Source organism: Galleria mellonella, unplaced genomic scaffold (assembly GCF_026898425.1).
Source record: "Galleria mellonella isolate WM207_F2 unplaced genomic scaffold, CSIRO_AGI_GalMel_v1 utg59, whole genome shotgun sequence".
Taxonomy (NCBI): domain Eukaryota; kingdom Metazoa; phylum Arthropoda; class Insecta; order Lepidoptera; family Pyralidae; genus Galleria; species Galleria mellonella.
Genome location: NW_026442125.1, coordinates 369,331 through 384,072, shown reverse-complemented (window position 1 = coordinate 384,072; position 14,742 = coordinate 369,331). Strand labels below are relative to the sequence as shown.

Sequence of the window (14,742 nt, the reverse complement as noted above, 5' to 3'; positions counted from 1 at the left end):
CAGATTTACAGAGAAAAATACAGAATTAACGAAGATATCTTACTTCATTGTACCTCCGATCAAATTGTTTATAATTACTCCTCTCCATCCAAAGGTTGCCTGGAAGAGATCGCTTTTAGCGATAAGGTCGCCCATTGTTTTCTCATTGTGATTATTTCTTGTAATTATTTATGTTTATAATAAATTTACTATTGTAATCTTTTGGAGGGAACAACAAAGAGTATCTATCTATCTATTTTATGACACGATATAGAGAAATATAGTCAAACGAATGTGGATGGGCGAATACAGTGTAGGACAATCCCCACTAGACGGAGTGACGACCTCAAATGCATTGATTCAGTGGATGCAAGTGGCTCAGGACTAATTCTTATGGTAGTCCACAAGGAAGGCTTATATTTAGCAATTGATATTATAATGGCTGAGTTGATGATGATGATGGTAATTGTGAACAATAATTTAAGACTTTCTTTCAAAAAAGAAATACCAACTTCAATCGTAAAAAAATTGTAAGAGACCAATATAAAAGCATACTATCTTTCCAGAGAAATAAAGAACTTTCCAAATCGGCTTATAAATGATGGAGTTCTGAGGTAACAAATATGAAGAGAAATACGAACCAATTTCAAACCTTCTCGATTATAGTTCTATAGAATCACAGACTATGTTCAAGGAAAACGTAAATAAAATATAGTTTCAATTAAAAAAATAATAACTTACTATATACTGAAACGCTCGCTTGAGGATATAAATTCAATATGTAATTAATTTAATAAATTTCCTACTATCTAACATAAATTATACTTATCAATATAAGCAACTTCCTGATACCACAGGGAGACTTTGTACAAAAGTCGTTTGCTTGGGCACCTCTATCCCATTCATGTTTCTACTGTGAAGTAATCGTGTTTGGATGGCTATGTTTCGGTTTGAAGGGTGGGATATGGCAGTGAATTTACACGGTACAGAGGAATAACACCTGAGTCCTCAGGAATTGCAATGAATGGGGGGTATCATGAGCGAAACAGTATACTCTGTTATGTCCGTGGTACTGCTCATGTCTATAGGCGACTGTTACCACGTTTCATCAGGTGGGCCGTTTGCCAATCTAAGTTGCATAAAAAAAAGGTATTTCGTATTAAACAAAAATAATAACTTCGATAACCTAACTCTTCTAATCCGCAGAGACTTCAACCCGTTCATGAATCTGGATCCTAGTACTTTTTTGGAAGAACATAATATTATGCTCACTTCCAAATTTATGAGGGGTACGTGATCATGTTCCACATTCACTTGGACTTGTGAATATTATATAAAAGTCAAGGGAGGGTAAACGCTGTCTGTTTTTAACATTTCAGGGAAGCATGTGTTTTAAACTGCCATTGGCCTCGTAATCTACCGGGAATTTGAAAGGTTCGCGTTCTGCATTTATGATGTTATCGCTCTTTGAGTCTAATATATATTTCTGCGATTTCTCCAACTTTGTAACGTGTAAGAATTTTATATGATATCACCTTAGATTTTATTTGAAAAAAAATATTTGTATTTTGATGTATCTATTATAAAATGAAAGTCCTGTATATAAATTTATAATATAATTTGGTACGTAAGTTAAACTGTATATAAATATATATATATATATATATATATATATATATATATATATATATATATATATATATATATATATATATATATATATATATATATATATATATATATATATATATATAGTTAATCACTTTATTATTATTATTTTTTAATTTGACTATTATACTTATATATACTTATAATTATTTTCCTTAATGTTTTATTCTGTTAATTTTCTTACTTGTACAACAAATAGTCCATTACCCTAAGGTTGTCTTAAAAAGATTGCTCGCAGCAATAAGACCGCCTTGCTGTACTTATACAACTGTATCGTTATATTTATTATTTGTTTTATTTATTTATACCCCTCAATGATAAGGGTGACCCACCTCTAAATATTTTATTTTATTATGACTTAGCATTGAAAAATACATAGAAGATTCAAAATTTTCACGCTTTTACGATCAACCCCTGTTTTTTAATCGCGATTTTTATATGCCGCAATAGGGTTGCAAGATAGCAATCGAATATAATAATTGTAGTAGGATAAATTTTCATGTATAGTTCTCGAAATAATGTATATGGTAAAACAACGTTTGCCGAGTCAGCTAGTGTTATTATATTATTTCCCCCCTTCTATGTACACATTACCGTAGATATTGATCTAGTCAACCGTGCTCTTCGCTATATCCAGCGAACGTTTTAATATTGGCGATTGGGCGTCTTTATTTTCCCATCAGTAGACTCCTCAGCGGTAATGGCACCTATATTGATTTATTAGTAGCGCTCACCAGGAATATCGAATAAGTCATTTGTCATGCTTTTACCATTTGAGAATTGAGTCGCTGCGAACATTAATTGTATGTAGGTAGGTATTGTACAGTTCTTACGAACACAATGCTTTTAACTGTACACAAAAGGACATAGATGAGTTCATTTGAGTTATAAGAATAAATTGAAATACCTACATGCAAAAGTAAAGATTTTTATAATGTAAACTACAAATGTAACAATATTGCGGGGTAATGACAAATTTCGTATTGACTCCCCGACAATGGCAAAATAACAATAACATTGTTTGTTGTTCTTATATGTGCTTGTTTTCCATTCTAAGTTGCATAAAAAAAAAGAATGTTCAAGAAATACTTTCTTAATTTATGTTTTCTTTTAGGACTCTGTGATAATTTGTATGAAACGTGAATCAAAATTATTAAGAATACAAGGAACAATACACAGAATGGTTCTCTCGTTCTAAGAATGATAGGATGGTGAAAAAAGGTTCCCAAATAGCAACTGCAGTCAACAAGAACAAACTTTAGTTAGATGAAGTGATAACCGCAAATATTTGACTCATGTTCGTTTTTTATGGCAAAGATCGTTCTCTATAGAGGAGGCCTTTCTTTAACAGTGTCCTGCGATTACCTGAAATGACTATAAAAAACAAAACTCCTTTAATAGATATAGGTAATATGGATACCGATCCGATATCTTAATCTTGGCGTAAATTTACTGGGTACAGAGGAATAACACCTGAGTCCTTAGGAATGGCAACGCAGTACTCTGTTATGTCCATGGTATTGCTCATGTCTATAGGCGACGATTACCACCTTCCATCAGGTGGGCCGTCAGCTTGTTTGCCATTCTAAGTTGTATATATAGGTTTATATATATTGGTTTCCTCTGGACATTGATAGCAGAAAAAACTTCACCTATTTTAATATCGCCCATGTCAATCGGATATATATTTTCGAATATGTTAAAAGTATGTCATCCAATACTAGCTTTTGGAAATTAGAATTTTAACCTTTTCTCTATATATGATATATATATAGTATATTGTATATAAAATATATATATATATATATATATATATATATATATATATATATATATATATATATATATATATATATATATATATATACCCACGCCTATCCTTTACTTTCCACAACAAAATAAACATTTGTATACAATTTACAATGTTACTTGCGAATTACCACATCGCAAACATAAAAAAATAAACAGCCGTCCAACGTTTTGGCAAAACAATAGCGGTCAGTATCCACGGGCAAACAAAAATGGTTGCCCTTTATCAGATTCCCTTTGTTATTACAAATTGAATATCTACACGGTTGAAAAAGGTTTTTTTTTCTGGATATAATTAATCCAAATTAACGCGTGCAAAGGTAAACCTTATCCGGTTGTAATAAAGTTAAATATTCGTCTGTGTGATCTCTTTTATCTTCATTACGCTGGTGAGCAATTTTTAATTATCTGTTTCAGTAAAAGATATATCTAAGCGGTTTATTATATTAATTGAGGTTATATTATTTGAACAGTGCTTAGATTGTTACTTGTGTATTCTATTTTCGAAATTAGCATTCAATTCTTATAGCTCAATAATGACAACTGTTCTTCCATAACTTAATCATGTAAAACGTATTTTATTTTCAACCTTAAATTTTTCTATCTTAAGTACAATATTTTATGCAGTTGATGATGTTCTAATGATTGATTTGATTCAGAAATAGTTAAAAATATCTTAAAACATTTGTCTCAAATTATATATGAAACAATTACTTCTTTTATATCACAGTTTGGGCTGCCAGAATCACGTTGAAATAATCCTTGTAGGATTACTTCATAACTTAATTAGTCGAGGCTTTTGTACCAAATTTAATTGAAATTCTTTCAGCCGTTGCGTTATTATAAATATTGGAGGAAGAGAATTGTTAATAATTTGCAGTAAATAAATATACTTATAAATACAAAATTGCATGTTGTCATGTCGGCCTCTATAGATCCCTCAAGAAACAGTCGTGTTTAATCATGTGACTTGGCTTCATCCTTCACCTTCATCTGTTCTTCATCATAATATTCTTTCAGCGTAAACTCATTGGTTTTGGCTCAGGCAGAGTTGTTATTCCATTTCAATTTTATAAATCTTTGCAAACTTTCAAAATCTTACTCAAAAATATTATTTCGATATTAAAACTACAAAAATGTTAGTTCTTACGTAGTTTTGTTGAATTTTACAATATCAAAATTATTGATTTAGTCTAGATATACATACATCCTAAAACTGTAATTAGGCCAATTGGCATAGCACAAGTTGGCAACGCTAGCAAATACGTAGATAGTAAATTTTCATTGTTACTTCGCAGTTTCTAGTGGAACACAATTAGTTTTTGTATGTAACGCAATTGGAGTATAACTTCTCAAGACATTATTAATATTATAACGGTTTACTTTTCGGTTCGGTTACAGTTCAAAACAATTAAAACGATATTTTAAGGCTCTTCTTGTTAATATTCATCAGAATTATTGTTTTCCATTGTATAAAAATTGTGATTCAGTTCAGTTGTCCAATGTTTATGTAAAATGTAAATTGTAATTTTGGTAAACATTTTGAAATATATGAAAGAGTTATCAATATAAAATCATCATTCCGTTTCATTTACAACTGTATCATCATTAACAACTTCCTACTGTTCCTTTTTTTGTTTAATTTCAAAAGATATTTTACTTTTTTGAGCCACTTAAATGATAAAATTGTAAATGGCAATAAATATGTACTAATTTAATAAGTCACCGATTGCTACAAAGCAGGCCTGCGAGCTTAGTGAAGTAATCACTTATAAATATATTGTGTACCCGCTATTTTGTCTTAATACAGTTGTTATTATTATTATTACATTATTATTAACAGCTCTTTCTTTTGTTACAGATATCGCTATGGCTGTGCTACTAAAAGTGCCAATGCAGAATTTATAAGTGTATAAAATGATGTAGTAATTTCACACATGAAATCTACTTCAAATATATCTGATGCTGAATAGAGCGATGGGGCCACAAAGGTGATATTCGCAGAAATGGCTACGGATAGATTGCCACTACATCTTTGCAATTCTATAAAGCAGTACTTAATAGTGAGAGAAAATTTAAAAATTAAACTAGTTCTAATAAGAAATGAAACAGCAAACTGGAGAAAGAAGCTCAATTTGAAATTAAATGTACAAGAGCGGGTCAAATTAATTTTATTATTAGTATTGCTATTGACACAGAATTCTAATGGTACTAGTTTCAGTGGTAGTAGAAATTCTATGTTAAGGACAAGAATAATTGGTACTAGGTATGGTAAATTACAAGGAGTTATATTGCCTATGGATCAACATAAGTATTTGAAGCCTGTCGAAGCTTATCTTGGTGTTCCTTACGCGACTCCGCCAACTGGATCAAACAGGTACGTTGAATTTTCGAGATTTCTATTTAACGCTTGATTTGAGGTACGTCTGTTGGAGTAGAAACATCAAGAGAGAAATTGAGTGGAGTTATTTTTTTTTGCGAGATATAATCTAGTTGATACGTGGACTTAGCTTGGATTGAAAAACGTATTGCGCCCTTTATGATTTCCTGTAATTGGATTGTGATGATACAGTCGAAAAATCTGTAGATATATTCTATTGAACTTGTATTGATTTATTTTATTTGCTATCGTATAGTTTCAAGTATATATTATTTTTGTCGCAATAAAATTAAAATCACTGACATATATTTTATTTTAATTAGTGAAATATAATTCTCTGTATGCTATTTCAAATAAAGCTTGTTATTCTAGAATAACAAGAAAAAAGTAGCCTGAAAATTTTTATCTAAACATACTATCAAACAAAGTTTTAATTAAAGCTTGTATTACAAGAAAGAAAGGAAGTAGAAAAGAAAAGCAATGTCCATTACGATACAGTGGCTCAGTATGTGTATAAATAAATAAAAATCCAGGTTCCATCTTTAGTCATCGATCCAAATTGGGAAGTTGACGAGGGTCTGCACGCTCCCAGATTGTCACCCAGTTCATGGCATATGTCATTGTAGTTTATCGTTTCTCTAGGAAGTCTCAGAATTGTTTAGATTTATCAGTCTATCTTTAGATCTACTTACAAGATAAATAGAGTGGTTCTAGTACTAAAAGACCTCACATCAGCACAAGTTTTTGAAAGTTTTCAAATAGAAGGTTTTCAATTCCTTTGTATGATATTGATATATTATACAATGCTTTGTTTGAAATTAATTTGATAATTATTTTTGCAAACAATAAGGTTTACTTTCGCATATTGTAACGATGAAAGTCGCTGGAATAAAACCTTACAACCAAAAAACTTTACTCTGCCCTACCTAGACTAAAGTTTATATACTAATCATGACGAGAAATATACGTTAACTTGCAGTTTATAACTTATAAGTAAAAGAAGAAATTGACTGATTTATCAATGTATGGTTAAAGCTTTTCGGTCTAGAAACAAAATTGGAACAAAAGTACTGAAGAGGAATTTTTGTGAATTCTCACAGAAACGCGATTTTTTTCCACATCTCTTTACAAGTAAATTATAATTGATTGCCAATCTGACTGTATGTTTTTGTGTGTACATATTATTCTACGTCTTTTTAATTTATTTATTATCTTTGATATTTTAAACTAAGTTTATTTCCTTATTGATTTCATGTTAATTTAATTTAAAGTCAATTTCTTTCTTGAGTCAAAACCTTAAATCTATGAATACTAATACAATATTGTATTGTGTATGTTAATTTATAAATATAAATTCCAATAAGCATTCGTAATAAGTTTACCTACGAAACCTTTCCATAAAATATGAATAACAATAAAATTTCCTTTTCTTTGTTTAGGTTTGCACCAACCCGAGCACCGGCCCCTTGGGACGATGTGAAGACAGTAGACCAAATGGGTCCAGTCTGCCCTCAGAGATTACCAGATATATCAAACGAGACCCAAGCTCTGGAGAGGATGCCGAAGGGTCGGCTAGAGTATCTGCGGAGATTGTTACCTCGACTAAAAAACCAGAGTGAAGATTGTCTCTATATGAATATTTACACACCAGTACAAGGTCAGTTTGTCCTCACTCCTTACTGATATTATAAATGTAAAATAAAAGCTTGACCGATGGTCTTGTAATTTTTCATGTGGGCTACCGCTTCCTTTCCCGTGGGTATCGTAAGAAGCAACAAAGGGAACTTAGTGGTCAAGGGATGGGCAGCAGCGCCTCTCTTAAAATATCAAAAAAAGTCTAACTGTAGTTGTCAATCCGTCTGCTAAATGTGACAACTATTGATGAAACCCCTCTTTTAGAGGAGGTTTATGTTCAGCAGTGGACAAATAATGGCTGATATGATGACGATGGTCACAGTAGCAATAAATATAATGTACCAGCATTTTTGTATGTAGTAATATATGTATATATATAATATGTCGATAATAATTTAGGACTTTGTTTCATAAAAGAACCAACTTCAATGTTGTCAAAACCAGTTAATTAAATTTAAAAACTGAACTACGTATACATATGTCGGTATATACTTTCAGATAAAAAAAAAAGAATTTTTCTAATCAGCTCACAACCGACGTAGTTATGAAGTAACAAATATAAAAAAATATACAACTAAATTGCGAACCTCCTTTTTTGATTCGGTTAAAAACAACACACCAGAAGATGATATAGAAAATGCAAATGGCAAAATAATATTCAATATCCAGCCAAACTCGTATGGTAATATTTGTCTAATACCAGAGGGAGACCTTGTGCAAAAGTCGTTTGCTTGGGCAACTCTGTCCTATTCGTGTATCTACCGTGAAGCAGTTGTGTTTGCATGGCTGTGTTTCAGTTTGAGGGGTGGGATATGGCGTGAATTCACAGGGTAAAGAGGAATAACATCTGAGTCCTCAGGAATGGCAACGCATGGGGGCTATCATGAGCGAAACAGTATACTCTGTTATGTCCATGGTACTGCTCAAGTCTGTAGGCGACGGTTACCACTTTCCATCAGGTGGGTCGTCAGTTTGTTTGCCATTCTAAGTTGTATAAAAAAAAGAAAAAAAAACCATTCTCTTACTGTAATAATTTTTGTATTCTTTAGTATTTTCTGTTTATCAGAGTTTTTATAATCAATTGTAATTTTTTTTATAGACTTTACATCATTATAACCAACACAGATACTTTTTTGAATATTTTCATATAAACCAAAAGCTGTAAGGTTTGTGTATAAATATACAACGTTTTTAAATATTTTAATAAAAAAAACTGAAAATACATTTCCATTCGTACAATATAAATACAACAGTTTTTGTTTTTCAATAGTAGAGCAATGATAAAAAAATTGAAATATTGTACATAAAATCCCGTGCTATTGGAATCAGTTTCAACAATTCGTATTCCAGCCGTCTTAATTGGAACAAATGATTGCGGCACATTGTTTTAGTTCGGAGTTTATCCGAGAAACTGAATACATGAAATAACGAGCAATTATTCGAGTTGCCAAACAGGACAACATAGTTAGCAGGGAATACTTTGTGCAAACGAATATTGTATTGGATAAACAATAGATTACGGGTCAGTGAGTGGTGCTTACAATAGAGTTGCATCACTATTGATGAAAACTACATCAAAATTTAAAAAGTTTTAGCGACACTGGACAATTTTTCTCAGTTCTATTCCAATTCATGTATCTGCAACTATTTTTGAGAAGTTAGTATAGTATAATTCTTCTTGAAATGTGTTGCTGAAGAAGGATGTAGAAAATTATGTGGAAAGATCCAATTAGTAATTAGGAGGTTCTACTTAGAATTAAGGAAAAGAGACAAATTATAAAAACTAAGAGAAGGAGAAACTTGTTTGTGTGTTGGCACTTGATAATGACACGACGAATTTATGAACATTATAATAGCAGGTTGAATAGAAGAAATGAGGGGAAGAGGGAGACCATGACATAGTTACCATCAGGTAGATCAAGGAAAAAGTTGGTGTCATGTCGTAGCAAGAGGTAAAGAGACTAGCTGAAAATCCTAGTGAGTGGCAAAAGTTTCACTGACAAGAGCGCAGATCTTAAATATAAAATAAAAATACTGTTTACCTCATTAATAAGATTGAATTACAAATAGACTCTGATTTGCAAAAAGAAACAGAAATTTCATTGAAAAGTTTAGTTAAGTAATTTCTTCTACGTGTATCTTTGTTTTGGATACTACCACGCAGTGAAACTTTAATAAGCAAAAGGTCGAGGCGCGCAGTCAGGCTCGCGTGCGTGTAACAGTCGCTCATGATTAAGTATCTCGAATTGATTTTAAATCTAATCGAGCTTTTTAGATCTAGTTACATGTAAATTAAACCGACAGTTATTACATTCAATAATAAAAGTCTGTCAAAAATTTATTAAAAATTAATTTTACATATATGTCAAGCCTGTCTTCTAAGGATGTCTCTAGAATACATGATAGAATGCAATCTAATAATAAGATCGTTGATTATTACAATTTTGAACTCTTACCATTATCAAGAAGTTAATTTGGTCAATGAACATCTATGTAATGTGACAATAACTGTCGCACTTTCTCAAATTATTAGATACTTAATTTTGCTTTCATCCAAGCTTTTCATATAACTTGACCAGCATCTCCCTTTTTGTTTCAATCTTTATCATTACATCAGCTTTTATTATATACTTTTCTGTAATTATCCTATTTCTTATTATTTTTTAATGTTACTTAATAATTAATCTAGATTTAATATTTATTATATCCACCAGAGGGAGACTTTGTACAAAAGTCGATTGCTTGGGTACCTCTGTCAGATTCGTGTTTCAACCGTGAAGCAGTTGTGTTTGCATGGCTGTGTTTCGGTTTGAAGGGTAGACATGGCGTGAATTTACTGGGTACAGAGGAATAACACCTGAGTCCTCAGGAATGGCAACGCATGGGGGGTATCATGGGCGAAACAGTATTCTCTGTTATGTCCATGGTACTACTCATGTCTATAGGCGACGGTTACCACTTTCCATCAGGTGGGCCGTCAGCTAGTTTGCTATTCAAAATTGTATAAAAAAAAATATATTATTACCGTTCATGACCATAAATACATCCAGACACACATCAAGGCGAATACTGCTTTATACAATTGTTGTATGTCATAACTGAGTACAAAGTACATTATATTTCGCATTATCTTCCTCATTGTCATTATTTATGACTATACTTTATACAAAAAATCTTCTGAATAGTGGAACATTTTCTCGCTAAATAAACATTACGACTCCGCCACACTAAGTTTTAATATTCCGTGTCAATAGTGTTCTTACAAGAAAATAATGAAATGTGCCACCGCACACTGCTGATGGAAATCTTTGATTCTGGCTTTCTTGAATGGTGAAAATTTTAATCATAGGTTTACAAAAGACTCTTTGCCATATAGTTGGTCCCCTTTTCTTTGTTCAACTGACAATAGCCACGTGTCTGTACAGGAGTTCTTTAATGACAAACTGGGTTGTCTCTTTTTGTAACAGATACCTTTGTGTTGGAAGTAATACGGAACATATAGATGAGATTCTATTCCGTTAATACAACTTAATGTTGAAAAGGTTAGCAGCACAAATGGATCTGCAGAATAAAAGGACGGATTGGATGATGTTTAATCATGAACATCTTGTTGCGATCTATAGATTGTATGATATTTAAACTTTACTTCGATGTTAACTAAATGCCAGGATTAAATTACTCAAAAGCCCTGATTAAGGGGTTTTCAGAAAATTATTCTAAAAAATTAATTCTTTTGAGTAAAAATGTGTGTATTAACAAGGGCCGTCACTGGACACTGCAAACTTAACTAGCATATGATCCAACCAGGATTATACCCAAAAATTGTATGTACATTTTATCACAATGAGAAAAAAACGCCGGAGCATTTAATTTGTGGCTGTAGCTCACTTATTCATTAACGACAATATCTCCTTTGGAAAACACTATATATCTTGAGGGGATAAAAAATATCTTAAAATTCCTATCGTTAGTAGGAAGTAGCAGCAAACTTTAAAAAAGGGCGAACACAAAAGATCACGGAAAGGTCGTAGTGTCACAGATTTTTCTGTCTGGAAAAGCCCGTCTCTCAATAATAATAGATATCAATTAATAACAAAAAAATATTTTTTAGAAATTTTGTCTGTCTATATGTTTGTTTCGGTATCACGCAAAAACTACTGTACCAAACTTAATGAGGTTTTCTCGCTTGTATTTCTGAAGGTCTTACTTAAAATTGGTATATGTTTTATTTTAATACGTTATATGCAAGAAGTCTATTTCATGGGGTTTCCTACTTCTGATAACCGTACGTATGAAGTAGCTAGTAGTAAAAAGATAGTTTCAATAGTATATATTTAAAAAATAATATATAGCCATGTGGTTCAGGCATATAAAAGGCCATTATTTCCTTTCCCGTAGGTGTCGTAAAAGGCCGTTAAAGAAACCTAATAGTAGAGTGATGGGCAGCAGCATTCCTCTTAAAATCATCGAAGCCTAACTGCGCTTCCTAATCTGCTTGCCAAGCATGGCAACTATTGGCAACAACTCTCCAAAGGAGAAGTCTATGTACATCAGTGGACAGTTAACGCCTGATATCATCGTCATCATAAGAAATACGATGCTCTTCTCTTTCTCTTAGAATAATATTATAAGCATAAAATTGACTTGATCTACAAATTTATGACCAGATAATGTTTTTTTTTTGTATGCTGTATTTATTTTTATATCGACTTATAAATATTAGAGAGGTAAATATAATGACATATATATTAGACCTATATGATAACATAAAGATAAATTCCATTCTTTTTGCAATAGTTCTTTGTCTTTTCCTCAATGTCCTCTACCCAAAGGTTGTCTGGAAGAGATTGTTTACCAATCAGGCCGCCTTTTGTATCACTCTTTATTGACATTAACTGTATTTATTTATTTTTCTTAATGCAATAAAGTGTAAAATAAATAGATAAATAAATATATTCTAAAATAAAACTTCTTTTTTTGTATAATTCTTTATTGTAGATATTTGTTTGTCGTTTTCCTTCTACTCTTGGAGCAGAATTCTGACTGAGTTTAGCAACATTAGTCTTACGCAGAGCTTTTAATTTTATATACTACTATACTTTTCTAAAACTTTTTAGAAAATAAAATAATCTCCTCTATTAATTTACAAGTAATATAAAATTGTTACTGGGCGTAGCATTTGAGCGGGGGCGAAAATTTGAAACATAGTTTTCGTATTCTGGAGCAATGTAGTTAAAATTAAAAGTTCTATTAGTACGTCTTATGAATTTTTAAAGCTAGATTAAGAATTTAATATAAATTGCTCATTGAAAATCTAATAAACTAATATTACTATGAAATTACAAGATTTTGCTATATTATATTATTTTTTTTTCTTATTTTAGTTTCCCAGAATTACACCTAATCTTCTGATTTCTTATTTTCATATTTAGCTGTATTTATAGTCTGTTTATTTCAGTACTTTATGAGAACCTATCCTATAAGTCGAAAAATAGGATTATTTTTATTGAAGTAACTTTATTGGCCAAAAGAAAATATGATGCAAAAGAAGGGCTTAATGCTAGCAGCATTCTTTACTAGCATAATGCTAGTAGCATTCTTTACCAGCTTAATGCTAGTTGCATTCTTTACCAGCTTAATGCTAGTAACATTCTTTACCAGCTTAATGCTAGTAGCATTCTTTACCAGCTTAATACTAGTAGCATTCTTTACCAGCTTAATGCTAGTAGCATTCTTTACCAGATAAATGCTAGTAGCATTCTTTACCAGCTTAATGCTAGTAGCATTCTTTACCAGCTTAATGCTAGTAGCATTATTTACCTTTGGATTGAACAGTGACTCACGAATGTGGTACTTAATTATTGGAATAGGTAAAGAATATAACAGCCAATAATGTATACTTATAAACAATATATATGTATGTGAATAACAAAAATATTAATTATAATATATATATATATATATATATATATATATATATATATATATATACCTATATAACTAGATAATATATCTTACTACGTTTTAACTTTGAGCAACCGTTACTAAGTTATAACTTTGGTCACATTAAAAATAAACCCACCAAATCAAAAATTATTAAATTACGAATTAATTTATTGATATAAAGGCGGGTACAAGCGTATAGTAGTTTTAATCAAAGCTTATAAAGATTTCACTAACTACTCCTTTCAAAGGTAACAAGAAATTCATTATCATTGTACAATATAGTTAGTTCGCGGAAGCCCTAAACTTCCATGAGGTAATGACGCCGTAAACCTCCATCATAGATATTTACTCAGTAACTCAATCTATAATGTTTCTCAGAAGTATAGGTAGTTTAATAATTGGGAACTGATAGTAATTTAAACTTTCTAAGTATTGTTATTACGAGAAGTAAGTATAAGATCTACAGATCCTTCGGATGTAGATTAAAATACCAATTAGTGGTCCGGCATAGTGCGGCCAACCGTTGTAAGAACATTCTCTTATATATATATATATATATATATATATATATATATATATATATATATATATATATATATATATATATATATATATATATATATATACATAAATTAAAACAACGATAAGCACACTATTTCTTGACTGGGACCAACTTTGCGTAACTTCCATACTAGCTTTTAATGTATAGATTTGGTCAGGAAACATCATGCCAACGTTTAGTGAAATGAGGGAATCACAATAGTGCCAACTTAACTAACAAAAATATTGTCAAATGTGACGCAAATGATTGCCATCTAAAGTGTGCCACAAAAAAAATTGTGGAATAGTTTTAGCTTGAATTTCATATTTATTTTTATTTTTACTGACTCACTTACGAGGTCTACTCTAGAAATTGACGAGATATTACGGGAAGTGTTGAAAACTTGTGTTTACTATCAGTAATGTTACGAAATTGAGAGCTCACGGTAACATTGTATAAAATTATAAATATATTTAAGAATGTTATCTTTTGTTTTATTTTTGCTAAAATTTTATTATCGATACATGCAATTAGACATAAAATTTATATATTTCTTCTATCCTATGATTCCCGTTTCTATTATCAAACTATAATATAATTATAACCCTATACGTTTCCATTTTGAACATCAGGCTGGCCAATATAACGAGAATAAGAGGATTTTTTTTTATAGATTGGTAAGATAATCCTGTCCCAGTCATTTTATATGGCTTGTATAAAGTACGGTTTTTGCCTTGGGCTTTTTTTATACAATTTAGAATGGTAAACAAGCTGACGGCTCACC

At 31.1% G+C, this 14,742-nt stretch overlaps 1 protein-coding gene across 1 annotated transcript in view; it reads left to right on the top strand.

Annotated features, from left to right (window-relative positions):
• The window catches only part of LOC113523087 (neuroligin-4, Y-linked-like), a 111,744-nt gene that overhangs the window by 70,259 nt on the left and 26,743 nt on the right, over positions 1 to 14,742 (top strand). Inside the window, exons 2-3 of the mRNA XM_031914117.2 lie at positions 5,318 to 5,833; positions 7,276 to 7,493. Of these exons, the coding sequence (XP_031769977.1) occupies positions 5,463 to 5,833; positions 7,276 to 7,493 (589 nt within the window). The 5' untranslated portion in view covers positions 5,318 to 5,462. The remainder of the gene's footprint in view (positions 1 to 5,317; positions 5,834 to 7,275; positions 7,494 to 14,742) is intronic.